Source organism: Drosophila melanogaster, chromosome 3R (genome assembly GCF_000001215.4).
Source record: "Drosophila melanogaster chromosome 3R".
In the NCBI taxonomy this organism is placed as follows: domain Eukaryota; kingdom Metazoa; phylum Arthropoda; class Insecta; order Diptera; family Drosophilidae; genus Drosophila; species Drosophila melanogaster.
In genome coordinates, this window is record NT_033777.3 from 11,389,465 (window position 1) to 11,412,450 (window position 22,986).

General features: G+C 41.4%; 4 protein-coding genes and 1 non-coding gene across 11 annotated transcripts in view; 4 read left to right on the top strand and 1 right to left on the bottom strand.

The window, feature by feature from the left end:
* The window catches only part of pros (prospero), a 79,148-nt gene extending 60,985 nt beyond the window's left edge, over positions 1-18,163 (top strand). For 3 of the 6 annotated variants that reach the window (NM_001260116.2, NM_001260117.2, NM_001260115.2), the window contains 2 exons: positions 2,065-2,209; positions 2,454-18,163. In NM_001260116.2, coding sequence (NP_001247045.1) covers positions 2,065-2,209; positions 2,454-2,633 — 325 coding nt within the window. In that variant the 3' untranslated portion in view covers positions 2,634-18,163. The remainder of the gene's footprint in view (positions 1-2,064; positions 2,210-2,453) is intronic. The other 3 variants (NM_079593.6, NM_176459.4, NM_169386.3) reach the window with 2 other exon arrangements.
* Positions 18,164-18,453: 290 nt separating this feature from the next.
* On the top strand, positions 18,454-19,292 carry mRpL40 (mitochondrial ribosomal protein L40). Its single transcript, NM_079594.5, has 3 exons — positions 18,454-18,552; positions 18,617-18,862; positions 18,922-19,292. The coding sequence occupies exons 1-3, from the start codon at positions 18,527-18,529 to the stop codon at positions 19,238-19,240; spliced, it is 591 nt and encodes a 196-aa protein (NP_524318.1). The 5' UTR covers positions 18,454-18,526; the 3' UTR covers positions 19,241-19,292.
* Positions 19,293-19,327: 35 nt separating this feature from the next.
* On the bottom strand, positions 19,328-20,411 carry mgr (merry-go-round). The gene is made up of 3 exons (NM_141810.4): positions 20,218-20,411; positions 19,746-20,140; positions 19,328-19,684 (listed from the first exon to the last, which is right to left on the bottom strand). Exons 1-3 carry the CDS (start codon positions 20,302-20,304, stop codon positions 19,582-19,584), a joined length of 585 nt encoding a protein of 194 aa, NP_650067.1. The 5' UTR covers positions 20,305-20,411; the 3' UTR covers positions 19,328-19,581.
* Positions 20,412-20,582: 171 nt separating this feature from the next.
* Irbp (Inverted repeat-binding protein) lies at positions 20,583-22,976 on the top strand. Of its 2 annotated transcripts, NM_001275545.1 has the most exons (3): positions 20,583-21,346; positions 21,592-21,654; positions 21,756-22,976. In NM_001275545.1, the coding sequence occupies exons 1-3, from the start codon at positions 20,674-20,676 to the stop codon at positions 21,815-21,817; spliced, it is 798 nt and encodes a 265-aa protein (NP_001262474.1). In that variant the 5' UTR covers positions 20,583-20,673; the 3' UTR covers positions 21,818-22,976. The 2 variants fall into 2 exon arrangements, with proteins under 2 accessions (NP_001262474.1, NP_536773.1); NM_080512.5 differs by having other exon boundaries at positions 21,592-22,976.
* On the top strand, positions 21,384-21,533 carry snoRNA:Irbp-a. The gene has a single exon (NR_048374.1). It is a non-coding gene; the product is annotated as a snoRNA:Irbp-a (small nucleolar RNA).
* Positions 22,977-22,986: the final 10 nt, after the last annotated feature.

Below are 22,986 nucleotides of genomic sequence, written 5' to 3' on the forward strand. Positions count from 1 at the left end.
ATATGTATATAGACGTATATGACTTGTACAGATGCTTATATATAGATACAATGCAAAAGTGTTGCCAATTACTTCATTAATGTATGAGGTAGAGATGTCTGCATATGTGTGGGTGAGTATGTGTGAGCTTATTAATAACATTCTACTCGTTCGTATTCGTAACCGTAATCCGTGATACGTGATTTATTGCGGAGGAAGTGAAGAAGAAGAAGAAGGTGCAGCGAAGAAGGAGACACACGCACACACGAACAAAAAATACACACACACACAGAAAACACACGCACCCACACTGTCACGCACACATTCAAACGAAGTGAGAGTGAGTTAGAGGGGTGCGGCATGGGTGAGAGATGAATGCACTTGACAAAGCAACGCCTGCCTGCCTTTCAACAAGTGTTTTAGTGGTTTTTCTTCTCACTCTGCCACGCTCTCGCCTCACTCTCTCTCTCTCTCTCTCTTCGTGCGTGTGTGTGGGTGAAGGCCCAAATAAATAGGCTACGAAATATTATATGCAAACTAATTAGCACTTCCGTCGAGCCCCAACGCCATTGCATCTGCACATCTGCAGTTCCACTTGCACGGCTTATTATCTAAATTAAGTGGCGCATTTGAAACCGCCAAGCCAAGCTTCCTTTTCCTGCCACATATGGTTGCTTGCATAAGGATCGCCTCAAGCTCCTTTTCACGCCAGCCACAAAGCTAATTGCAATTCAAACCAAACCGAGCCCAACCGAAACGGGGCGGGGTTGAGATCCTGGCAATCCCTAATAACTATGGACACCCGGCACAATGAACTGTCACACAAAACTGTCACACAGCGATTCCTTTTCTTTCGGCCAGCCCAAGCCATCAGCCTCATTATGAAGCCATCCCAAAACCACCCACCCGATCCACATCCCCATTCCAACGCAGCACCTCCCTCCTGCTCTTCAAGTGCCAGCGCCTCCGGGGAGCCGCAAGGGGGGCGTGCCAATGGGCTGGGGGCCAGAAGGAAAAGATTTTCTATTTGCGCATTCTGCGCTTATTGTTTGGAAAATCAACACGAGCGCCGTAGCACAACATGAGAAATGCATTTGGCGCTGCTACTGGGAAATCTTGAAATTAGCGCGATTATCGGAGCGTTGTCAAGAGGGGTCGATGCGGGAGGGTTGGGGCGAGGGACTCCAAAGGATTCCCAGCGAAAAGACAACAATTAGTGCGCGGCAGACAATGCAGGAACTGCGAGAAGAGAGGAGAATCAAGGGGTTGGAGGAGGCGGAGCAGCAGCAGCAGCAGCAGCAGAGGCAGTCAGGCCGGAAGACAAGCAATCACTTACAGTTGCCAAGTTAAGCATATACCCCTAGTCCTATCCCCCTGCCACATCCTCGCCATATCCCCTTGCGAATGGCAGCTCACACACAAATCACTTGACTAAACAAGGCGACGCAGCAGCAGCACCAGTAGCAGCAACTGCGGCAGCATCGCGCTGCACTTGCTAATTAAATCCCCAACCCCCAAGGCAGTCCTGGGATAAAAAAAAAATAGGAAAGAAGGCAAAAACCGCAGCTAGAAGATGCCGCCCCGACTTGCAATTGTTATTGCACCACCACCAGCTGCTGCTGCACATTTGAGATTTATTAAAAATTCTTTACACACCCACACACACCCCCACACCCACAGCGACACCGACACCGACATATACACGACGCGCCTAAGAGTATGCAGCGAATTATTAATAATGTCATACTCAAACAGCTATCCAATATAATGCATTAGGGGACCCCTAGGCACAGAGTGAGCGAGATAGCGTGACTGAGCGAATGGGTGTGAAAGAGAGAGAGAGAGAAAGAGAGCGAGCGACCGAAGCATTAGCGATTTCCTTTGAATTTGGTTTACCACTTTACGACTGTCCTCCTTTGTTTTACCCACCTCTTGCCTTGTTTCAAACCTTGATTACTCTTTTATTTATGTTTACGATTTTGTAAATTTGAATGCTGAACTGAAAAATATAAATAGAATAGAATAAAAAAAAAAACCAAACAGAATACTGACCAAACCAAACATTCCTCATCTACGCATCTGCAGAGAATTCTACTACATACAAATGGAGAAATATGCACGACAAGCTGTCACCGAAGGCATCAAGACACCCGATGATCTGTTGATTGCTGGAGATAGTGAATTGTATCGCGTGCTCAATTTGCACTACAATCGCAATAACCACATTGAGGTATGCCAATAACCACACCCACACCCACTAAAACTCACACTAGCCCACTAACACTGACCACCCAAGACCCCCGACTCTACATGCACACACACTCCCAATTTCCGAAAAAAAAAGAAAAGAAAAAGAATGATTTTCAAAATGAATAACTAAAGTGTGTGTGGATGCGAGCGTTAGGACCACTAACCAGATGACCAGTGAAACCCCTATTCGGAGTCAGTCGCTAATCGAGAAAATCGGTCCACAGGTACCCCAGAATTTCCGCTTCGTGGTCGAATCGACTCTGCGGGAGTTCTTCCGTGCAATACAGGGTGGCAAAGACACCGAGCAGTCGTGGAAGAAGTCCATATACAAGATCATCTCGCGCATGGACGATCCCGTGCCCGAGTACTTCAAGTCGCCCAATTTTTTAGAGCAGCTGGAATAAGTGGAGGAGTTGGCGCTGCCGACGCTGCCATTGCCGCATCCACTGGGAATGCCACCGCCCATCAGTCCGGCCAGCACCTCCACCACCTGCAGCACCGCTACCACCACCAACTCCAGGCCCGGCAGCAGCCATCCGAAGGCGAAGCGCAGGCCAAAGCTAAAAGGCTAAACCTGCGCAGGAAACACGACTGGATATGACCAACTACCCAGCAAATAAAATCGAGGATAACCAATTCGACAAACAGTATCCACACACAGGGCAGAAACTTAGACATAGCTGAGAGATTTGCAATAGCACACGAGTCGAAAACGCGTTTAGAAAACACATTGAGCAAAATATTTTTTCAAAAATTTCCAAAAACTACACAACTAAACACACACACAAAAATACAATTTCAAAACACATGAACCTCAGCAAAAGAGCGACAAGAAAAAAGAAGCATGTGGGCCACGGATATACAAATCCAGTGGGCCGATTGAGCAAAACCAAAACTTAACATAGAGCAGCAAGTCTTAATCTAATAATGTGAAATAGTGCAAATTGAAAGAAAACCTGAGCCACACACCTGAGAACACCCACACACCGAGCGTAATTTACAGGCAGTGTAAACTGTACTCGCCGTTGGTTTGTTAGTTGAAATTTTTTTGAAAATATTTACAGCAGATTACGTATACGTATGAATATTTAACAAATAGTTGAGCCGTCTAATGATCTACCGAAAGTTGACACACATTCCACAAGGAAATACCTACACAATAACCACACGCATTCCACGCACACGCACACACACACACGCTCGCATCGGTACAAAGTGTGTGTTCATTTGAGAGAGAGAGAGAGAGAGAGAGAAAATCGCTCGGCCAAACAGGAAGTGGTTTTTATCGCACTGCTTGGCCGACCGACTTTCCGGTAAGCAGTTTCCACCGCCCGGTTGCACACTGCTTTACAAAAGCAGGCGCAGCTCTGACGGACGGAAATCGGGAATTAATCTTAAATGTTTAAAAGTCACCCGATCACTAAGGTTGCTACTTCCCTTTATCCCACATTTAAGCGCTAAGCATATATTCGATGTCTATTAAGCGAAACTAAAAGCAAAAACAAAAAAAAAAAAGTTAAGAAATTTGCAAAAACTATTTAGGTTTTTAATGAGAGAGCCAGAGTTATTTGTACGAACAGCGGGCGTTAGGGTAGTTAAATTTACCATCTTATCTCTTACATTACGTTATGCGAACCTTCGACCAAAGTTAATTGTTAACATGAATCCCTTAAATACGGTTTATTTTTAATCAATTCTTTTCCTTTAGTGCCCCACTTTGAGCACGCATCTTAATTTTATAGAATAATCGACATACACAATAAAACACACCACAAACACACACACACTAGTCTGTTATTTATGTAAATAATTTATACGTTTAGTTAAGTTAACGTTTAGTTTAATTAATTTACTTTACTTGGCCTTGAGTTGCAACAAAACAAAATATATACACAAAACACCAAAAATACCAATTAAAAAATATGTTTTTTTCTTTCTCCTGATTTTATGAACATATAAAAGTTTAAATCATAGGTCCCGATCTCTGGTTGGCTGAGATAGATCATGCACTTCTCACTCATTAGCACAGCAGACACAGCATGGAAAGTGGGCGGGTTTAGAGGGATATGTTTGCCTGCTCTCCGTCCGGCGAATTTTGGGGCTGGGGCGGGCAAACCCTGTTGTTCCTGCAGCTGCAATATCTCATCTTCGATTGCAGCTGCACAGCGACAACAGCAACAACATCATTAACTGCATGCAAAACATTTGATTATTTGGCACAGACAAAATCATATTCCTCGAACGAAACGAACGCAGCGAAATCGACCATTTTGGCCCAACAATTGCTCCGAGGAGCTCCATCAGCCAGCCAGCCAGTAGGTCAATCAGTCTGTCAGTTACAAAGTCAGTTAGCCAGTTACTAAGTTAGCTAGCCCCGAACCCTAGCGCCCTCTGGTGGGAGTTAAGATTAGATTGGATGGGAACACCGCTACAAGGAGCAGACGAGATCGCACCCCCAGCAAACCTTTCGGCCACAACAATGATCACGAAATTATTGAACAATAGTTGAATTTTAGCTAAAACTAAATTGAATCGAACTAAGCGAGTTTTTTTAGGCTTAACCAGAGTTCCCATGGGGAATGTGAGCAAAATTTGATTGCACTTTGGCGTAACTATGACAAAATTAGTCGCGTTTAAGACGGTGAGTTTCCTAATCCGAGAAGCGAGTTCGAGTGGAAGAAACTAAGGTTCTCTTCAAATCGAAATTGAAAGTGAAATTGAAGTTTGGAAAATTGAAAAATTAAAAAATGCATTTGCGAAATTAGTATTTAGGGAATCGTACAAAGCAGATGAGGCAGGCAGAGGCATTCGCTAATCGAACTGAAGTTTAAGTTTATCGCATTAAGTTGAGTTATCTTACCCCTGAGTTTCACCCATCTTCACAGCAGACAGAAGTCGAAATTCAAGCCCGATTTTGGAGCACCAGGAGTGACGCGTTGATTGTTAATGCCTTTACAAAATTTACGAAGGAAGCGGCTTTTGGCAATGGAGTTGAAATTTAAAAATGAAATATGAAAAGAAATTTGGAAATGAAATTGAAATTGATCTAAATACAATTGTAACTGATTTTGTGATAGAAAAGTAACTAACAACAAACTAAAAATCGAACTAACTTCATTATTGTTTCGGATAAAACCAATATGGAGGCTTTGCGCAGAAGTCTCCATACGAAATTATTGATTGATGTAAAAATAGTTAATTGACAATTGCGAGACGAGCGAAATTATGAGACGAAACCATTTAGGCAATTTAAGGCGAATTAACAATAAACGTTTGGCTAACAAAACTTTAGGCGAAATTTTATCTTTAAGCAAAATTCGAAAATAGCGAGAAGCATCCGTATCTAAACCGTCGAAATTCACAAAGTTAACAGTAATACCAAGCAAAAAAAAAAAAGTAATTACGAAAAATTAAGCACTCAAACTTTTCTGTTCTATTCAGTTTGAATCAGTTTTAGTCAGCGCTTTCTTTCTTTACCTCAAGGAAGGCGAATGAACCGATATACTTGCGTACCAACAAATGACACAGGAGCACACTAACACTTGCGTATATTTAATGCAACATACATATTTCATACATTTATACTAACATAAACATACATACTTAAACTTAAGTCAACAAATCAAAGGGGCGGACCACAAAAGGGTCCGTCTCGAACGATAATTGGTTAATAAAAGCGAAATTAATTGAAAAAACAGAAAACACAAATGACGGCGCTTGGATTTTTCTTTACCAAAATTAAACCCCCACCATTTTGGCCGCTTATAAACTACCCACATTTTTGGTTCAATTCTCCCCAACCAACCAACCAACCAACCAAACGACCAACCTCCGTCAGAAGAATTTTTGGCAATTGTCACCACAAAATTGGAACTGATTGGCAAGCACAACACGACCACCACCACCTTCACACATCTCACTAAACCACAGCCACGAAAACAAGTTCAACTAATCGGTGGAGCGCAGAGGCGAGAAGGGTAAGCGAAATTCATTAAAATTCATCTTATTCGAGCGACGCAAACCACGTGAAAGAGACACCTGGCGGACGCGGACAGCACTTGCGCCAGCCTTCAGCCACGCCCACCAAACTTCGGAATGCCCTTTCGAGAACCACTAGGAAAGCGAGTTTATTTCCTCCAGATCAATATTTCGGTGTTGGAAAAATTCCAAAATGAACTACAGATCAGCCATAGGCCAAAGCAAAGTTCCTTCCTCGTTTTTTGGCCAAGCTGCTGCCGCTGTTCGTTCGCCAGGTACAGTTTACACCAGGTACTAAGTTAGCATAAGCATTTAGATTAAGTACAGCAGCAGCAGGAAACCAGACGAGAACCGGAAATGGACGATGGACATCCATCCGGACGAAGCAACCAATCAGCGACCCGTGTGGCCAGTGCTGGTCAACAGACCAACATCGAGTTCACCGCACAGAAAATCCAAACTTAAACCATTAATGCACACTGCACGCAAACCGATAACGAAAACAAATCGATCAAATGATCGAGGCAGACGATGGGAAGCGAGATCGAGATGGAAGGCGAGATAAGTATATACCTACTACACGTAAACCAATTACCAAATATAAAAGCAGATGCAGCCATATGCAATTTTAACTAGATTTTAAAAGCATTAATACCGCAGAATACCAAGCAAACCAAAAGAAAATTACCCCAAAACATACCGATTACTGATTACTGAATGAAAAACAAAACCGATAACAGAAATTGATCAGATTTGTACATAGCGACATTTAAATACAACTACGTACACGTAATTAAAATATTACTACAGTCTAAGCATAAGCGACCCCCAAAGAACCCACTCAGAGCCCCTGAAAAGGACATTCTGGCCAAGGCCAGGACGATATTCACTCACAGCCTTACTGCATTGAAAATGCTCGCATTGCGATTACCATTAGGAGGGAAGAACGAAGGGAAGAAGGAGTAGGGGATTGAGATAGGAGATGTGCCAAAACCAAATCGGTATATATATCAAGCAGATCCCCTTTGGCAAGCCCACACACGCACAAAACACTGAAAAGAAAATCAGTCAAACTAAACACGTAGGGTACATACTCCATGGTAAATCAAAGCAAATCTATTCGTAACTTCAACTTCAGAGTAACCATAAGTTAATTAAACATCCTTGGTTTGGAAAACATCTGATCACAAGACAGAAAGGACGAAGTAAAATAAAATACACATAAATTTGCAGTTTTGGTATACATGAAAATGAAAAATGAAACGAAAAATCTTTTTAACGATGAAATATTTCCAAAAAAAAAAGGAAACAATTGCGTTTTTTTAGTAGCAAGCGCGATTCTCAAAATTCCCAATAACTTTTGGCCAAAAATCGAGTCACCGAACAATAAACAAAAACCGTTTGGATGTAACATTTTTATCACTTATTTGGCGTAGGAAGAATCAGAGAGAAGAGTGTAGAAGAGGAGTGTATGAAGATTAAGCCGTGGCGCATCCAAATGCACCACATCTTTCTTTAAAACAAACTGCAATAGAGCAGCACACAGTGCGTATACTTTCGGCATGCACTGTGTGCCTGCACCAATGGACTTAGTTAAACAATCAAAATTCCTGCAATCATTGCAACAGCAACCAGTATTACTAACATTTTTCAGTTGATCAATCAGGAATCAATTTACGCATCCTTATTTGTGAAGTTTATGAAGAAGAGGTTAAAACTTTTGGCTTATGACGTAAACCCAACTTTTCGGCCGCAATGAACATTGCCCATGGAAATTCTAAATTCGAATTGATATATATACAACAACATCAAAAAGCACATGAGAAAGTATAAAAATATAAAGAAAATGTTGCATAAACCCCTAAACAAAAACGATAACCAAATAAAAACAACGATAACGATAAACAAATACCTTAGTAACCGATAACAGTGAAGCAAGGGAGGATGAGAATTCGCAATTAAGTTTTAACAGCCAACAATAGCCAGGGAAACATACACAACTCGTATGTGATATTTTTATGTTAATCTCTCACAGTTTTCCACTACCACAATAAATATTTTTACTCAAATATACAAAGCGAAGAAGCCTAGAAATCCAAACAGAATTCGTAATATGAAGGACAACAACAAGCCCAATTAGAAGCGACAATACATAAAATAAAGATTGGTATTAACAACAGCACAAAGCACTTCCAGCAGCAACTTTTTTTGGGTTGCCTACACATATCAAAGATAAATACGCTATATATACAATATTGAGCGATAGGAGAGAGATATTTCTTTTTGTTGAGTCCTTAAGCCATCCTGAGTTCAAATTTTACACTGAATATAACTGAATATTTACCCATGATCGAATACAAATATAAATATATATACATATAAACCAATACCAAAACTAATCCATAAGTGTTTATAGTTGAATTTTGACAGAAGAACGAGGGAGGAGAATCAGATTTTATGCCACAGTTTCATTTGCAATAGTCGAGCGTGCCACGCACGAACCGGGATAATTTATAGTACAATACAATGCAACAAGCAGACAAACCAAACAAACAAACAAATAAACAATTAAGCAACAGCAACCAATAACTTTTTATAAAACGATTTATATTTTTATACTCAAACTAAAATCAATCAACAACAACCGCAGCAATAGCCAATTAGCCAAATAAGCCAAAACTTTTAGTTCGTTCACCGAGGTTTTCAGTTAGCAATTAACGACAACAGCAACAATTATGTTTTCATTTACGAATCAGCAATCGAGGCGATCTGAGTGTCCCATTAGAACCCATCCCAGTTGTTATATATCCGTTCACCGGTGGAGCCGAGCACGCCACACAAGAAATTGCCAATAGAATTGCAGTCCCATGTACTGTCACTACAAATATTTGAAGACGAAGCCCCGAAGAAGATGCCTGCCTGCTGAACCCGAGGGAAACGAGACCAGAGGAGTAGCCACAATCAAAACTTTATGCAAATCGTGCTTGGCCTGTCCGGGATTAGGATATATCTCAGCTGCCGGTGGTGGGTCAATCATCCAATCGGGGAGACCCACTCAGATCACGACTCACATAGGCAACAAGAATAAGTGATAAAAACCCTTTGTTTCACAATTCTCTTACGAGCAGGCCCAAACCAAAAAGGGCCAGATAACTTTGCGTGCGTTTAACTGGTACCGTTCCTGGTAACACGAAACTGAATCAAAAGTATATATGCATATATATATATATACATATATCTGGGGGGACGTGCAACGCGCTGCGAAACGAACTGCAAAACTCCTTTGGTTTACTCTCACACAATAAAGCAAACAGTTACAGATACAGATGCACTTGCAGATGCAGCAGCAATAAACAGGTGAAAATTGACAAATCGCAACTCGAGACGGGGGTCGGACATGGCCCCCAGACAATAGCCCAGCAATATTATTATTATTTCCCAATCGGCGTCCTTTGTAATCCTTCGAGGATTAAAGGTGCGCCACCAGCCGTCGTCAACTGAAGTACAACCAAAACGAAATCGCACCCATTGGCACCACCAAGAAGCAAGCAGCCGCTGCATTAGTCCCCAGAAAGGATAAACACAAGAACAAATATAAATATAAATATGATTACCAGGAAAGGGCCCAGACGTTTGTCAAAATTCTACACGAAATTTTATGTAAAACAACTGTAGGAGCAAACGAAAAACGCAATTCCAACGAGCCAGCGAAAGAGCTAAACCAATCGATTTTCAGTTTCAAGGTTTTCCTTCTCCGGCCATCGATCCAGGTTTCGATCGATCGCCCATCCTATAATTTAAACGAGATAAAGGCGTGCCACGGGACGTGGCATGTGTACAATATGTAAACTAATTAAAATGTAAACCATATAAACGAAGGCGATAAGCGAACAAATGAAACAACAATATTTATACAGAGACTGCAAACAAATGTGATCAGATATTTTATAATATATAAGTTTACAGAGCAATCGACAGGCAATATCGACTAGCTATAGCCAGCCGATGATGCTACCGATCAAATCAAAAGTCGAAGAACAGCGATAGCGAACAAACACAGCAACAGCAACCACAGTAGGCGTTAAGGTAACCGTTAGCTAACCGTAACCCTAAACGTAACGAAACGAGAGCCGTAAACGTAAGCAACCGATAAACAAAAAAAAGTATTTATAATGATATTTTTTACAATAGCATATACAACTAAATATATAGCAAAACGACAAACAAACCGAGCGGGAGCCGCAGCTGGCGAAAGTATCCACAATCAGCCCTTAACCCATATCCTGTAATCCCTTTGAACCGCTTGAACGCTTTTATCCCGAATGTCCCGAAGGTCGAAGCTGCGGCCTCCACGCGCAACAGTTGCCTTTCACAGAAACAATTTACCGATTAAGTTATCAATAGTGAAATAGACAAGCCAAAACGGCGACCGTGCCCTCTCCAGCAAAGGGGGCGTGGCGCCGCAGTTTTTCCAGCCAGTTTTCAGTTGAGCATTTCCTCAGTTCGTTCGAGTACAACAACAACAAAGGAAGAGGGTAGAGCAAAGTTTTTCAGTTCAAGGTTCATACAAAGATTATACTTAGTTTTCGGAAGGAGTGGAGGAAAGTAGAGGAATGAGGAGAAATGGAAGAGGAGACAGTGAAGCGTCGAATAAGAAGTCTTAGGATGGGGTAACCAGTAATACACAGCAAAACACATATATATATATAAAGCAATCATATATATGTGAACAATTTGTTTCGATTTAGTGAGTCGAGTTCTTCAGTTCGATCAACAAAGTTTGGCAGCATTTACAGCCTGATTTGAACGATGCAAGCGTTATGGGAAATTGAGCAATACTTGAGTTCTGAACAATAGTGCCGGTAACATTTATACTATAAGTGAAACTATATAAATAGACATATATATATAAAATACATACTCTAGACGTCGTAATCCGTATTTCAGCATAGCTAACAAATGTTCTAAATGTACACTGAGTAATGAAAATCCGGAACCCAAGCAACAAACCAAAAAACAAAAATGCAGATAAGTCAGTCAGGTGAGTGAAAGAAGATAGAGGGTATTCGCTTGTGCAGCATTTTTCGAGCGGTACATGCAGATCGAATATTACCTGGTATTGGCCGAGTGACCCAACAAAACCCCCAAGTAGCCCCGCCCCTCCCAGCACACGAACCACACACTCAACCACATTACGATCCACAACCTTATAAATATATATAACTTATTACTTATATAAGGACATAAACTCAAAGCAAGCAAAACAAAATTATAATAAAATACAAATACAAGATAATGGTAGTTGCTATTTTAAATATGTATTACAAAACCAAGAAAAATGCAAAAAAAAAATAACAAAGAAAACCAAACAAAACAAACTAAATTAAATCGAATGTCAGTCAAAATAAAATGATCTTCAGCGCAAGCAGCAAAAGTCTCTAGTAAATGTTAAGCAGGAACCAAAAGCCAACCTGAGCAACAACAACAGCAGCAGCAGAAACCGATTCAGAAGCAAAGCAAAAGCAAATCAGTCAGACACACCTATATATTACCTTAATATATATATAACGCAGTTTGTTCCAAGCCAAAATCAGTACATGAAACTATATGATATTTGTATGCTTTTTTACTCACACCATATAAGCCAAGTGGAAATTGGTACAGATCAGATCAGATCGGCAGGACCTATTCGCCAGGATACTCCGCCGCCTTTAGGTTTAATTTACGCACTCAGACACGCAGACACAGACACACTCGAAAAAAAAAACAAAATGAACAGAGATACTACGAAACTGAATGTCAGCATAGGTATAATCGTAACGAGAATCAACTAAAATTTATACTCATAGTTTAGCAGTCGCCGTAATTGATTTATATTTTGTCAGCCACACGAAGCAGAATCAAACCGACAGACGAGACGAACTCAACTAAGCTAGATACAGATACAGATACAGATACAAAGAATATCCAAAAGATACATTAAATATAACTCAACAACAGCCACCTAGAACAAGAGAACAACAACCACAGTAACTACAACAACTTAATGCCGTTCAGCCAACAACAACATCAACCAGAACAACAATCGAGCAGGATCAGTTCACAGATGCAGCAGCTTACTTATAGTTTTTTCAGGATAATAAAGATAAAGATACATACACCATCTAAGCATACTTATAGCCAAGCCCAGCCCAAAAACAAAAAACGGAACTCCAGACCACAATCAAAAGCAGAAACAGGTACAGATTTCAGAGCAGGATCAGAGAAGGAATGAGGAGGATGAGAAAACATTTCAATCAAGTGCTAGCATTTCGAAGAACGTTTTAACATTTCGGCTTAGAAATACGTAGAGAAAAATTACAACTTTCGGCTCAAAAGCAACGCGCTGCATTTTGCAAAAGAAACCCAACAAGAATGAGAACTCTTGCACACATGCAAGACTAAAACGAACACCTAAATGAAGTAAAACACTCTCGGCTAAGACTTTGGCGTGAATTTCGGAAAATAAATATAGAAAAAACTCAGACGAACGTTTTGATACAGACGATAATTCAGATTGCGACATCAGAACTATAATGAAACCAAATGTGACCAAAGACGCGGTGCAAGCGGCCCAGTAGTTTTCCAGATACTTTCAACACTCGCAGACCCACAAAAAAATCATGTTTAGGTATAAGTGTAAAATTATATACAATATAAACGTATTTCGGTAATGTTCCTAATAAACATATGACACACATTCGCTCACAGACAGACTTGTGCGCATATATGCATAGGCATATTCAAAAAGTATATATGTGCGAATAAATTGCAGTTTCGGCCACACAGTAAAAATTCAGCATTTAACCGTTTGGCAAAGTAAATTAGCGGGTATAACAAAAACTAGGAAACAAAAATTGGTCTGCGAGCTCGATTAAGCTGGAAAAATTGAAAACTGGACTGCTTGCAGAAAACATTAGAACATGTAAAATGAAATTAACTTAATTGTTTACAGGCAGCATTCTATGAGAAGATTACATTCAGATCGTTTAGATAATCTTATTTCCCGTTGAAAAGCAGACAAGATCAGTGCTTTTCAATCAATGACAACGCGTTTAAAAGCCCAAAAAAAAGGAAAAGAAAATCATGCAAGTACGAAACAAATCACGAAATGAACTAAATTAAAAACCTCTCGGCCATGTTTGGATAATTCTCTCTCGGTGTAAACATTCAGGACAAATTTACAAAAAAAAACCACAAAAAAAAAACAAAAACCAAAAAGAAAAGAAAACTTTAGGATTAAAAAAAAGGGAAAAATACGAATTCAAAATCCAAAAATTATACGCAAAATTACTGAATTTTGGAACACAAAATTACGTAACAAAAACTTAAGATGTAAGCGAAAGCAGCAAAGAGCTGCATTTCGGAAAGCAGTAGACGAAGCAGTGTAGTCGAAGCAGGGAAGTAAGCAGTAGAGAAAGCAGCCTAAAACCAGAACGGGAAAATGGAAAACGGAAAACTTTGAAAGAAATTTTGAAAACGTGTTGGAAAAATATCAGAAAAAGTACAAGCTTATTTTAAGCACCTTCGCGCCTTATCTTTAAGAACGTAAATAAATCGATGCAAAAATGAGAAAAAGTAACCGAAACAAAGCGATAACAAAACACAAACTTAAATTAAAATAAATTTAATACGAAAACATTGTACATTTAGAAAATACGAGCAAAATTGAGCAAAGTTTCGATACATCTCCGGGTAGTTAACCTTATCTAAGCTTAAGTTCGATTCGAACCGGTTAAATTCGGGCTCGGATACTGCAGAAAGCACCTTTAGTTTTCCCTCAGTTCGGGTTTTATGAAAAACTCAGTCCTAAATTGTATACACAAGCAAGGAAAGGATAATACGAAAAAGCAGTAGGTGAAAAAGCTGAAAAGAACATGACTAGTCGACAACCAAGGCAGTGGCAGGAACTAATTGGAAAAATCAGTTCCGGTCCCCGCTGACAATTGAAACCGAATAAACAACAAACAAAATTCCAAAACATTGCAGCAGCAGACTTCAAAATTATAAAGAGATAAATAAAAAAAAAGCCAACCAAATTAACAAAATTCATAACTGCGGTTCGGAGCACATAGGGAAAAGTGTATGAAAGGTATGATAAAAATATAAATCCAAAAAGCTAATGCGAAGATTGAAAGAAAAAGTAAACTTTTGTGTTCCCCAAATCTCTGTAAATGTTTAGATGTATGAAAGAAAACCAGTCGAGGACACTACTTGAGTTGAGTTAGGTTTTGGTGGGGCTGAGACCGACTTCAAAATAAGATGTGTATGTAAAAATCAAACTAAAATGAATACTATAAATGTAACGCTATGAATCCTAACCCCATTGCCCGAGATTTAGTTTTAAAACTTGATAAGTATCTATTACCTTGACCACTATCCACCAGCTTATATTCGTGTATGTAACCCCCATTTTATTGTTTTTTGAGATTTGCCAACGATCGATCAAGCGTGATTCCTTTTACGCTCTTGAGTTCCTTCCCCAAGAAACCACATCCAAAGAGATCCATTGGGATTTGTGCACCGGGCCAAGGAGTGGGCAGTTCTCAAGCCTCGAAAATAAACCCAAACTGCCCGGCCCAGTGGCCAGAACATCGGCATTGTTATGGGTCGGGCAACTCCAGGACATCCAGATCCGTTTCGCACCATAGCACTCAAGGCAATACAAACAACCGGCGGCTAGAGAGAAGCAAAATGAAAAGAAAAGCAGAAGACAAGGCAAAGGACAAGTTTCGAACCAAGGATTTCGGTAACATTTCGAACGCAACTTTCGGCAGAGTTTCGAACAACTTTGGATTAGGCTTTTGTTGTTAATTTGTTTTTTTGCGACCACGTCTCCATAGCACTCGAGCAACATGCAATATGCAACAGCAACATGCAACAGCAACACACAACACAAGCAGCAAGCAGCAAGCGGCAACGTGATACACGAGTTGAGCAAGTGAAAAGCAATTTTTGAAATGGGGCCACAACGTCCGATCTAAAGTGCCTTCAAGTAACAATGAAAACAAAAGAAAACAAAAAGAAAATACCAAAACTAAAAACTGTTAATTTTTTATGTAACTAAAACCAACGCGGAGGATGAAATTATAACACAAAAATTGTATAAAGAAATTAAACGTGTAAAAAGTATAAAAATTTAAACAAAAACTAAGCGATGACGATGGTGAACGCGAAAGCGGAAACGTAAACGTAGAGAAAGGGCTCCAAATAGACCGGAAATTAAGCAAAAACCATAACTGCTTCATTCTTTGGCCTGGTCACACCGTCTCTCCGAAGGAACTCACGCATATGGGCTAAAAATGCAAAGGAAAATCGATCGCAAATCTCTTAGAAGCCATCTTAAACATTTACTTTCGCATCCTTCCCTAGCAAAAAGTTGTAATTGACTACCTAATTAAGCGGAAAAAATATGTATGTATTTAGTTTTAGTATGTAAGCGAATGGAAATTCACATAAAACTCGATTTAGACGAACATAATGTATGGGAAAATTAATTATTTAGACTAGCGAAAGCAGCAACAAAGGTTTGGATATAGACACCCCGAGTATACCCCCTATACCCCATACCCCATACATACGCCTATAGCGCTGAGTTGCTCATCTATCAATGTACTTAAAACCACAAGAACACAGCCACACTGACACTTGCATGTACTATGCTACATTTAATTTAGATTTAGATGCGAATAACTAAGTATTCAACTCAAAGTTATTCGAAGAACGATACGAGATGAACTGCGAACGGCATACTGAAGAGGTGGCAATTAGATATAGAGCGAACTATATTTAAGGACTCGGAACTAGCGACTCTCAGAAAATGAAAATGAAACGCGAGTGCGCAGCGACACAGGATCGCAGATAAACTATAAGACTTTCCAGAAACGAAGGGGGAAACCTGTCGTTTCCCACTTTTGTGCTTTTTCCTACCCCTGACACACACACTGCAGACATACACCTACCGTAGATCTTGAGTTGGCAGCATCGTAATCGTTTTTTTAGTCGACGATGGGAAAGAACTAGCAAAAATTAGCAAAATTTAAAATTGATTATGTGACACACAACACACCTTCCACACACTCACACACACACAGATACTCCATGTATATAAGTATGTATATTCCTTTGAGCTGAACATTGTATAACCGAACGATTACGATACCACAAACAAACACAGCGACACAACGACCTTAGCCATCAGAATACAAGGACACACCGAGGTGTGTAAAGGGTTCTTTGCTTACAACTTTTCAAACGAATTAAACCGTTTCGGCCAACCTTTAGGATTGACAAAAGATCGACTTGAGGAACACAGCCCCGCCCACTCTGCTCCGAAATTCAATGAGCGGGGGGGCGGGAGAATGCATCGTTTCGGTTGATGGATGCAAACGATCAAAAATGTATTGGCCCCCCCAAGGGCCAAGTGAAACCAAATCGAGCCAAGAAATTGATTTATGTTCAATTAAGCAAGCAAAAACAACATGCGAACATTTGAAAATTGTGAAATATAGAAAAATGAAAACTTTCAGTTAAAAGACAACAATAGACCGGAATGATTTCCAAGCAATAGTACAAACAACTTTAGAGATAACTTTTATAATGTAATTGTAAGCTAAGTGGTGGAAGAAGAGCTCCGGAAAATGCAAAAATGCGGGGATAAATGCCAAACTCTAGTAATCCTCGAAAATCCGGAGCTATATGAGTAATAAATGGGAAAAAAAACCCCGCGTACGCATATACGATTTACCCTAATTTATACTAAGTTGAGATTTAAACACACATTGATTTCAAATTTGATTAGTGCGAAGTAAGCGAAATTGAAGGCCAGCACAAGACGTTGACATTTTCGAAATTCCAACTTGACATACTACCGCAGGACCTTCTCTTCCGCAGAAGCTGAAGGCCAAGTAAAACGATTGAATCAAGTCACTTCACACACACAGTTTAAATTTATAAGAATATGTACTAACAATAGGAAACGTATCCCAATTTTCCAATTTCCCGATTTACCAACACCCAATCCCCTGTATCCCCTTGCCCCACAAAAAAACTCACACATTACTATTTACCACAATACGAAAAGAAAGCAAAGTAATGAAAAGAAAACCAAAAGTAATGGAAAAATAAAATCAAGCAAAGCAAACATATATGAATGTAATACGCGGTGGAAACATACAAAGTTGGGAAACGAGAAAATTTCACAATCGACTATGTCGCGTATACACTTACGATAGTACGATATACTAACTTTATATGATTAACTAACTCATTTCGAATGAACCATAGCGATATATGTATAAGCCACGTTTTGGTTTCGGTTTCGATTTCGGTTCCGTTTTATAAACTTTGGTTTGGTTTACACTTTTGGAAACTTCGGAAACGCATTTCAGGCCAACAAATTGAAAATAAACTTAGACTTTTGGACCAGTTTTGTTCCCGCTAAATCGGATAAATCGATCAAAATTGTACATTTAGCGCAAACGAAAAATTGCAATTAAATGATTAAAAGTCCCGAAAAACGGAAAATCGAAATTTGGATTTACATTTAGAGAATGCATTTAGCGCAAAGCAAAAGCAATCGACACCACACCACACGACACCATCACCACACAAAAATGAATGAAAATATGTATGAGGTAAATTCAGTATTTCGGATATAAGCGAATATAATAACATACAAATTTATATTTATGCAAGCGACAAAATCGATAGACATCGTACTAAAAATGTGTAATGGAATGGAAATTGTAAAACAAGAGGAAAACACTAAACTACAATATGACATTTTTAATCGAAAAAAAACAAAACTTATTTTATTGAAAAATTATGTAAAATTTACTAAGAAAAAAATACAAAAAAACACACAATAAAACTATATTGTTTATTTTCATCTTTAAAAATAAAGTTTTAAAATCGTATAAAAATAGTAAATGCATTGTTTTATCTTGGCAAAGTGAGTGGTAAGTACTGAAACAATATGGGAATATGAATAGCAGGCCTAAAATGTTGAAAAGTAGAAAATCTGAGAAAGATTTCGTTGTGCAACATGTCGTATGCGTAATTTGTATGGATATTTTGAAAATAACGTACTCAGATATTCGGCGGTATTTTTTCAGTATTTCCATATTTGCCGTCCTGTTTTCTACATTTTACATTGGACTTATCGATTTTCCAATTAGACTGGTCAATCGAGATAGGTCCATCGCTAGGACATTGAACAGCAACAAAAACAGCTGTTCGTACATTACGCAAAGGTTTTTTCCACATTTGTTTATTAAAAATGTCGCTGCTGGGCGCCTTTGCCAGGTAAGTGAATGCACCTGGTCCCTGGTCACACAATCACTCACTCCCCACCTGCCTTCTGTCTCAGATTGAGTCTGCAGAGAAGTGGCGGCGTCGCCGGTGCCGCCTTTGCACGTTGCCTCCACACGACACCAGTTCTTTGTGCGGAGCCCCTGAAGAAAAAGAAGAAACTGGATCCGCAGATTGTCAAGCAGCGCGAGGATCGCAAGAAGAAGAAGATCGAAAAGCAGATTCGCCGGCTGGAGAAGAATGCCCGTCAGCTGAAGCCCGTGGATGAACTGGAGGTTCCACTGGAGCTCATCGACGAAAAGGAGTAGGTTCTCATACGGGTTTCCCTCATATGCTGAGATGTAATGCTATCCTATCGTTCAGCAAACGGCAGCGGAAGCTAGCTCCACTGACCATCGACCAGTTGGAGGAACGTGCTCTCCTCAAGAAGCAGTGGGCGCACTACAAGCACGACGAGCGCGTAGCAGACTTTCAGATCATCGACCGGCTGGTCCAGGCGCAAAACAAGGCGCTGGCGGAACTTCGGCGCGAGTCCGAGGAGCTCTACCAGGCGGCCATCGATATCGATCCCCAGCTGCTGCCCGTCGCCGTCAAAGGACCCGTTGCCACGCCCCCCATTAAGGATTACGTCAGTCCCGATGGCGACTACCTGCACCAATCCATGAAGTGGGAGGTCAAATGAGGCGTGTAAGTTCCGGATGTTAAAGATTTGAAATAAACTGAACCCTAATCCTATGATTTGTGAATTCGGCTTTACTCTCAATGAATTGCGTTCGCCGTTTATTCGGTTTACATGCAGTTAAATGCCCGTAGCCAAATTAAAATATTACATTCCTCCGGAATAGGCATCTCGTTTGGAGTCAGCTTGATGCGTTTGTGTGGCGGTTTTATTGCTATCAGTGGAGAACAAGAATAAGCCAGGTGGAATCGCCTGCCGAGCCCTTGCGGTGTACTGTCGAAATAAATAAGATGCGAGTGGCTGCTACCGATGTTGATCTTGGGATGGGATTTGGGTGGGTCTCCTTAGGATGGGGTAGTGGCGGTGGTCTTGGTAGCGGCCTGCCGCTTTTTCACGCCCCAGTTGTAGACCCGCGCCATGTTCACCTCCGTAGTTGTGATTTGATCCCTAAAATATACATTTATAATACAATAAAACAAGTAACTTGAATAACAGCACTCGAACTGACCTCAGAAAATCCTGATCGTGCTCCACGGACTTTAGGTTGCCCACGGCCGATGTGATGTTCTGGTTCAGCAGAGCCTCCGCCTCGTCTAGCGGATACTCCAGCATCACGCTGGCCCCCAGCCAGAGGTATACTGTTTTCGTGGGCGGCACCAGTGTCTTGATGAACACCTGGTCGCTGAGCAGGAATTGCGTCTCGCGCTCCTCGTCCTCCTTGCGAAGCACATTGACCATTTCCAGGGAGCGCTCCAGGTCCGGAATTTGAGACTTCAACTTGCGCCGCCGCGCCTCCAGATTGCAGGCCATGAATCGATACTTGCCGTGCTGCTCGTCCAGTCGCTGCAGCACCTTTTCGCAATTTTCGTTCTCCGGCTGCGACATGAAGGTGTCGATCTCCTCCTGCAAGGGCCCAAGAACCACGAATTAGCCTGCAGTGTCCAGCTGCAGGTGCACGCTTGTAGGTTAGGACCACTCACCAGGAACACTGCCTCCGGGATGCCGGCGAAGGTCTTCTGGTTTTCCGGTAATTTGGGCATTTCCACCGAGTCCATTATTCCTGTCATCCTGTTGCCTTCAGCCGTGCCGTCTACAAATGCAATTTAATTTTCAGGAGGTCAGCCTGCCGCTGTAAAAGTCGATGAGTCAAAATTGCGATGGAACAATCGATTGAATGGCTGTCATCGAAAGGTGGTGGTCAACTTCGTATAAAAATGTAAAACTAACTTATATTAAAATAATTATATAAATAAACGTTGGGATAATATAATATGTTAAAAACATTAAATAATGTCTAAATAAATTTAAATATATATCAATTCTCTTCGTGACTCTCATCCCTAGCTCAATCGATAACAACAGCGACGATAAGCGCGCCCGCCTTCTTGTGAAATTAGCGGAAAGTCAGATTTTTAGCAATCTAAAGAAGCCGCATAATGAGCACCTGGAATCCGGAGAACGATGTGGACCTGCTGTCTGGGTCCGAGGACGAGGAGGATGTGTCCATGAAGCGGGACTACCATGGGCGCGAGGCCATTCTGTTCGTGGTAGACGCCAATCTTCAGACAGCCGGCGTGGAGCGCCTGTTGGAGGCACTGAACATCATCCGGACGGCCTTTATATCCGGACTTCTGGTTAACGACAAGGACCTCATCGGACTCATCTTCGCCAACACCAAGCACAGTCCGCCGCCGCTGGAAGCCAGTGCATTGGACAACATCGTAATGCCGGATAACTGCGCAGTGTTCTTGCCCCTTCGCCAACTAACCAAACCCATTGTGGAGCACTATCTGGAATTCATGGGCGGGGTGGAGACGCAGTTCGCCGATGTGTATGGCCTGGCGGAACCCGATGGTCGCGGCAGGTTTGACCTTATGATCCGGCTCTGCATCGAGATGCTGGAAAAGTGCGGCAAGAAGCTAAACAACGCCAAGATCGCCTATGTCACGGACGTCAGGGAACCTCATCCATCGAACAGCAATCACTTCCAGGCTGCCCTGCAAAAGGCCAGCGATCTGGAGGGCAAGGAGTTCGAGTTTCATGTCATTCCCATGGTCGATGACTTTGACTACGAGCCGTTTTACAAGGAGTTCATCACGTTGTCAAGAGGTAAGTCCTTTAAGTCTGCTATTCATTTCTTATGGGTTTTAATGTGCGAAGTCTGTTCCCCTGTTTGGCGTTCAATTTTCGCCTGAAAGGTTTTAAGACTTCGTAGATCAAATATAAGCAATCATTCACCCGCATCCAAGTGAAGCTCAATTGGTTCGTGGTTTTGGATTGGCTTACAAGAATAATAAAATAAATATATAGCAATCCGTACACTAGATGATGTTTAATGAGGACCTTTTTTGCAGCTATCGAACTGGACGCCTTCCAGGTGCCAGATGCCCAGATGCTGCGCGAAATCCTGTCCGATCGTAAGTTGAAGCAGGATTTCCTTCGCCGATGCCTGGGCCACTTCAGTTTTTATCTGGGCCCCAACCTATCCATGTCCGTACAGTACTACAATTACTTTCAGCGACGCGCCTATCCGCGCAAAGTGCAAATCCTGCGCAGGGACAACAGTGTGGTGCGTACTAAGCGAGTGATTACGGTGCAAAAACAAAAGGACGATGGCTCGCAGGATATCGAGCACGAGTATCAGATTAAGGTGACGGGCGGTTGGTACACTTGCAACGTGGGCGAAAGGGATCTGCGCATCAGCATGGATCAGTTGAACAGGGTGCGCAATCTGCACAAGCCGCAAATGATGCTGCTGGGCTTCAAGCATCGATCCTCTCTTCCCGAAGTTAGCTACATCAAGCCAGCGAATTTCATGTACCCCGATGATCAGAGCATCATCGGATCGAAGCGCTTGTTCCGCGCATTGTGGGAACGATGCTTGGTGCGCGACAAGATTGCCATTTGCCTGTTCATGTGCAAGCGCAAGTCGATACCTCGCTATGTGGCACTTGTGCCAGTAGAGGCCCCAGATAATGGGGAAGATAAGAACTATCGCTCTCTGCTCTGCGGTGACGGATTCAAGATTGTCTACTTGCCGGAGGCCAAGCACATCCGCCACCTAGACTTGCAGGACTGGAACAATACGGAAAACACTGCTGACGAACAGAAAGTCGAGTTTTTCCAAAAGATCATCAAGAAGCTGCGCGTTGACTATCAGCCGAATCTCATCAACGATCCAAGTCTGGACGCCCTGCAGGCGAATCTTCTGGCCCTCTCCCTGGACTTTTCGACAGATACTAAAGGACTCGATAATCTGCTGGACACTTCGCAACAGGACAAGCGCATAGAAAAGCTGCTGCCGGACTATGAAATGTTCGCTCCGGAAGCAGAACCCCATAAGAAGCGAGCAGCCAAGTCCACCACAGCGGGAGCGAGCGGTCCCAAAATGGCCAAGATCGATGATGATCAACTCAAGGAATTCGAATTCGTAAAGAGCCTGAACAAGGATGAGGCTCTGACGAGTTGCACGGCCGCCCAGTTGCATTTTATTCTGCAGCATCACTTCGATGTTACAATGCCCAAGTCGTCAAAGAAGGCAAAACTGGTCGCCAAAATCGAGGAACTACATAAGTAATTAAAATATTCCATACTTTGAGTGATAAATCTGTACCAATCTAGCTTGTATTAACCATTGGTAAACTTAGGATTAGAAAATAATGTTTTGTTGTCCGAATTGTTAATTAAATACATACCAACACATAATTACTTGTAAAATAAATTATTAAAATGTTGTTTTAAAAAAAATG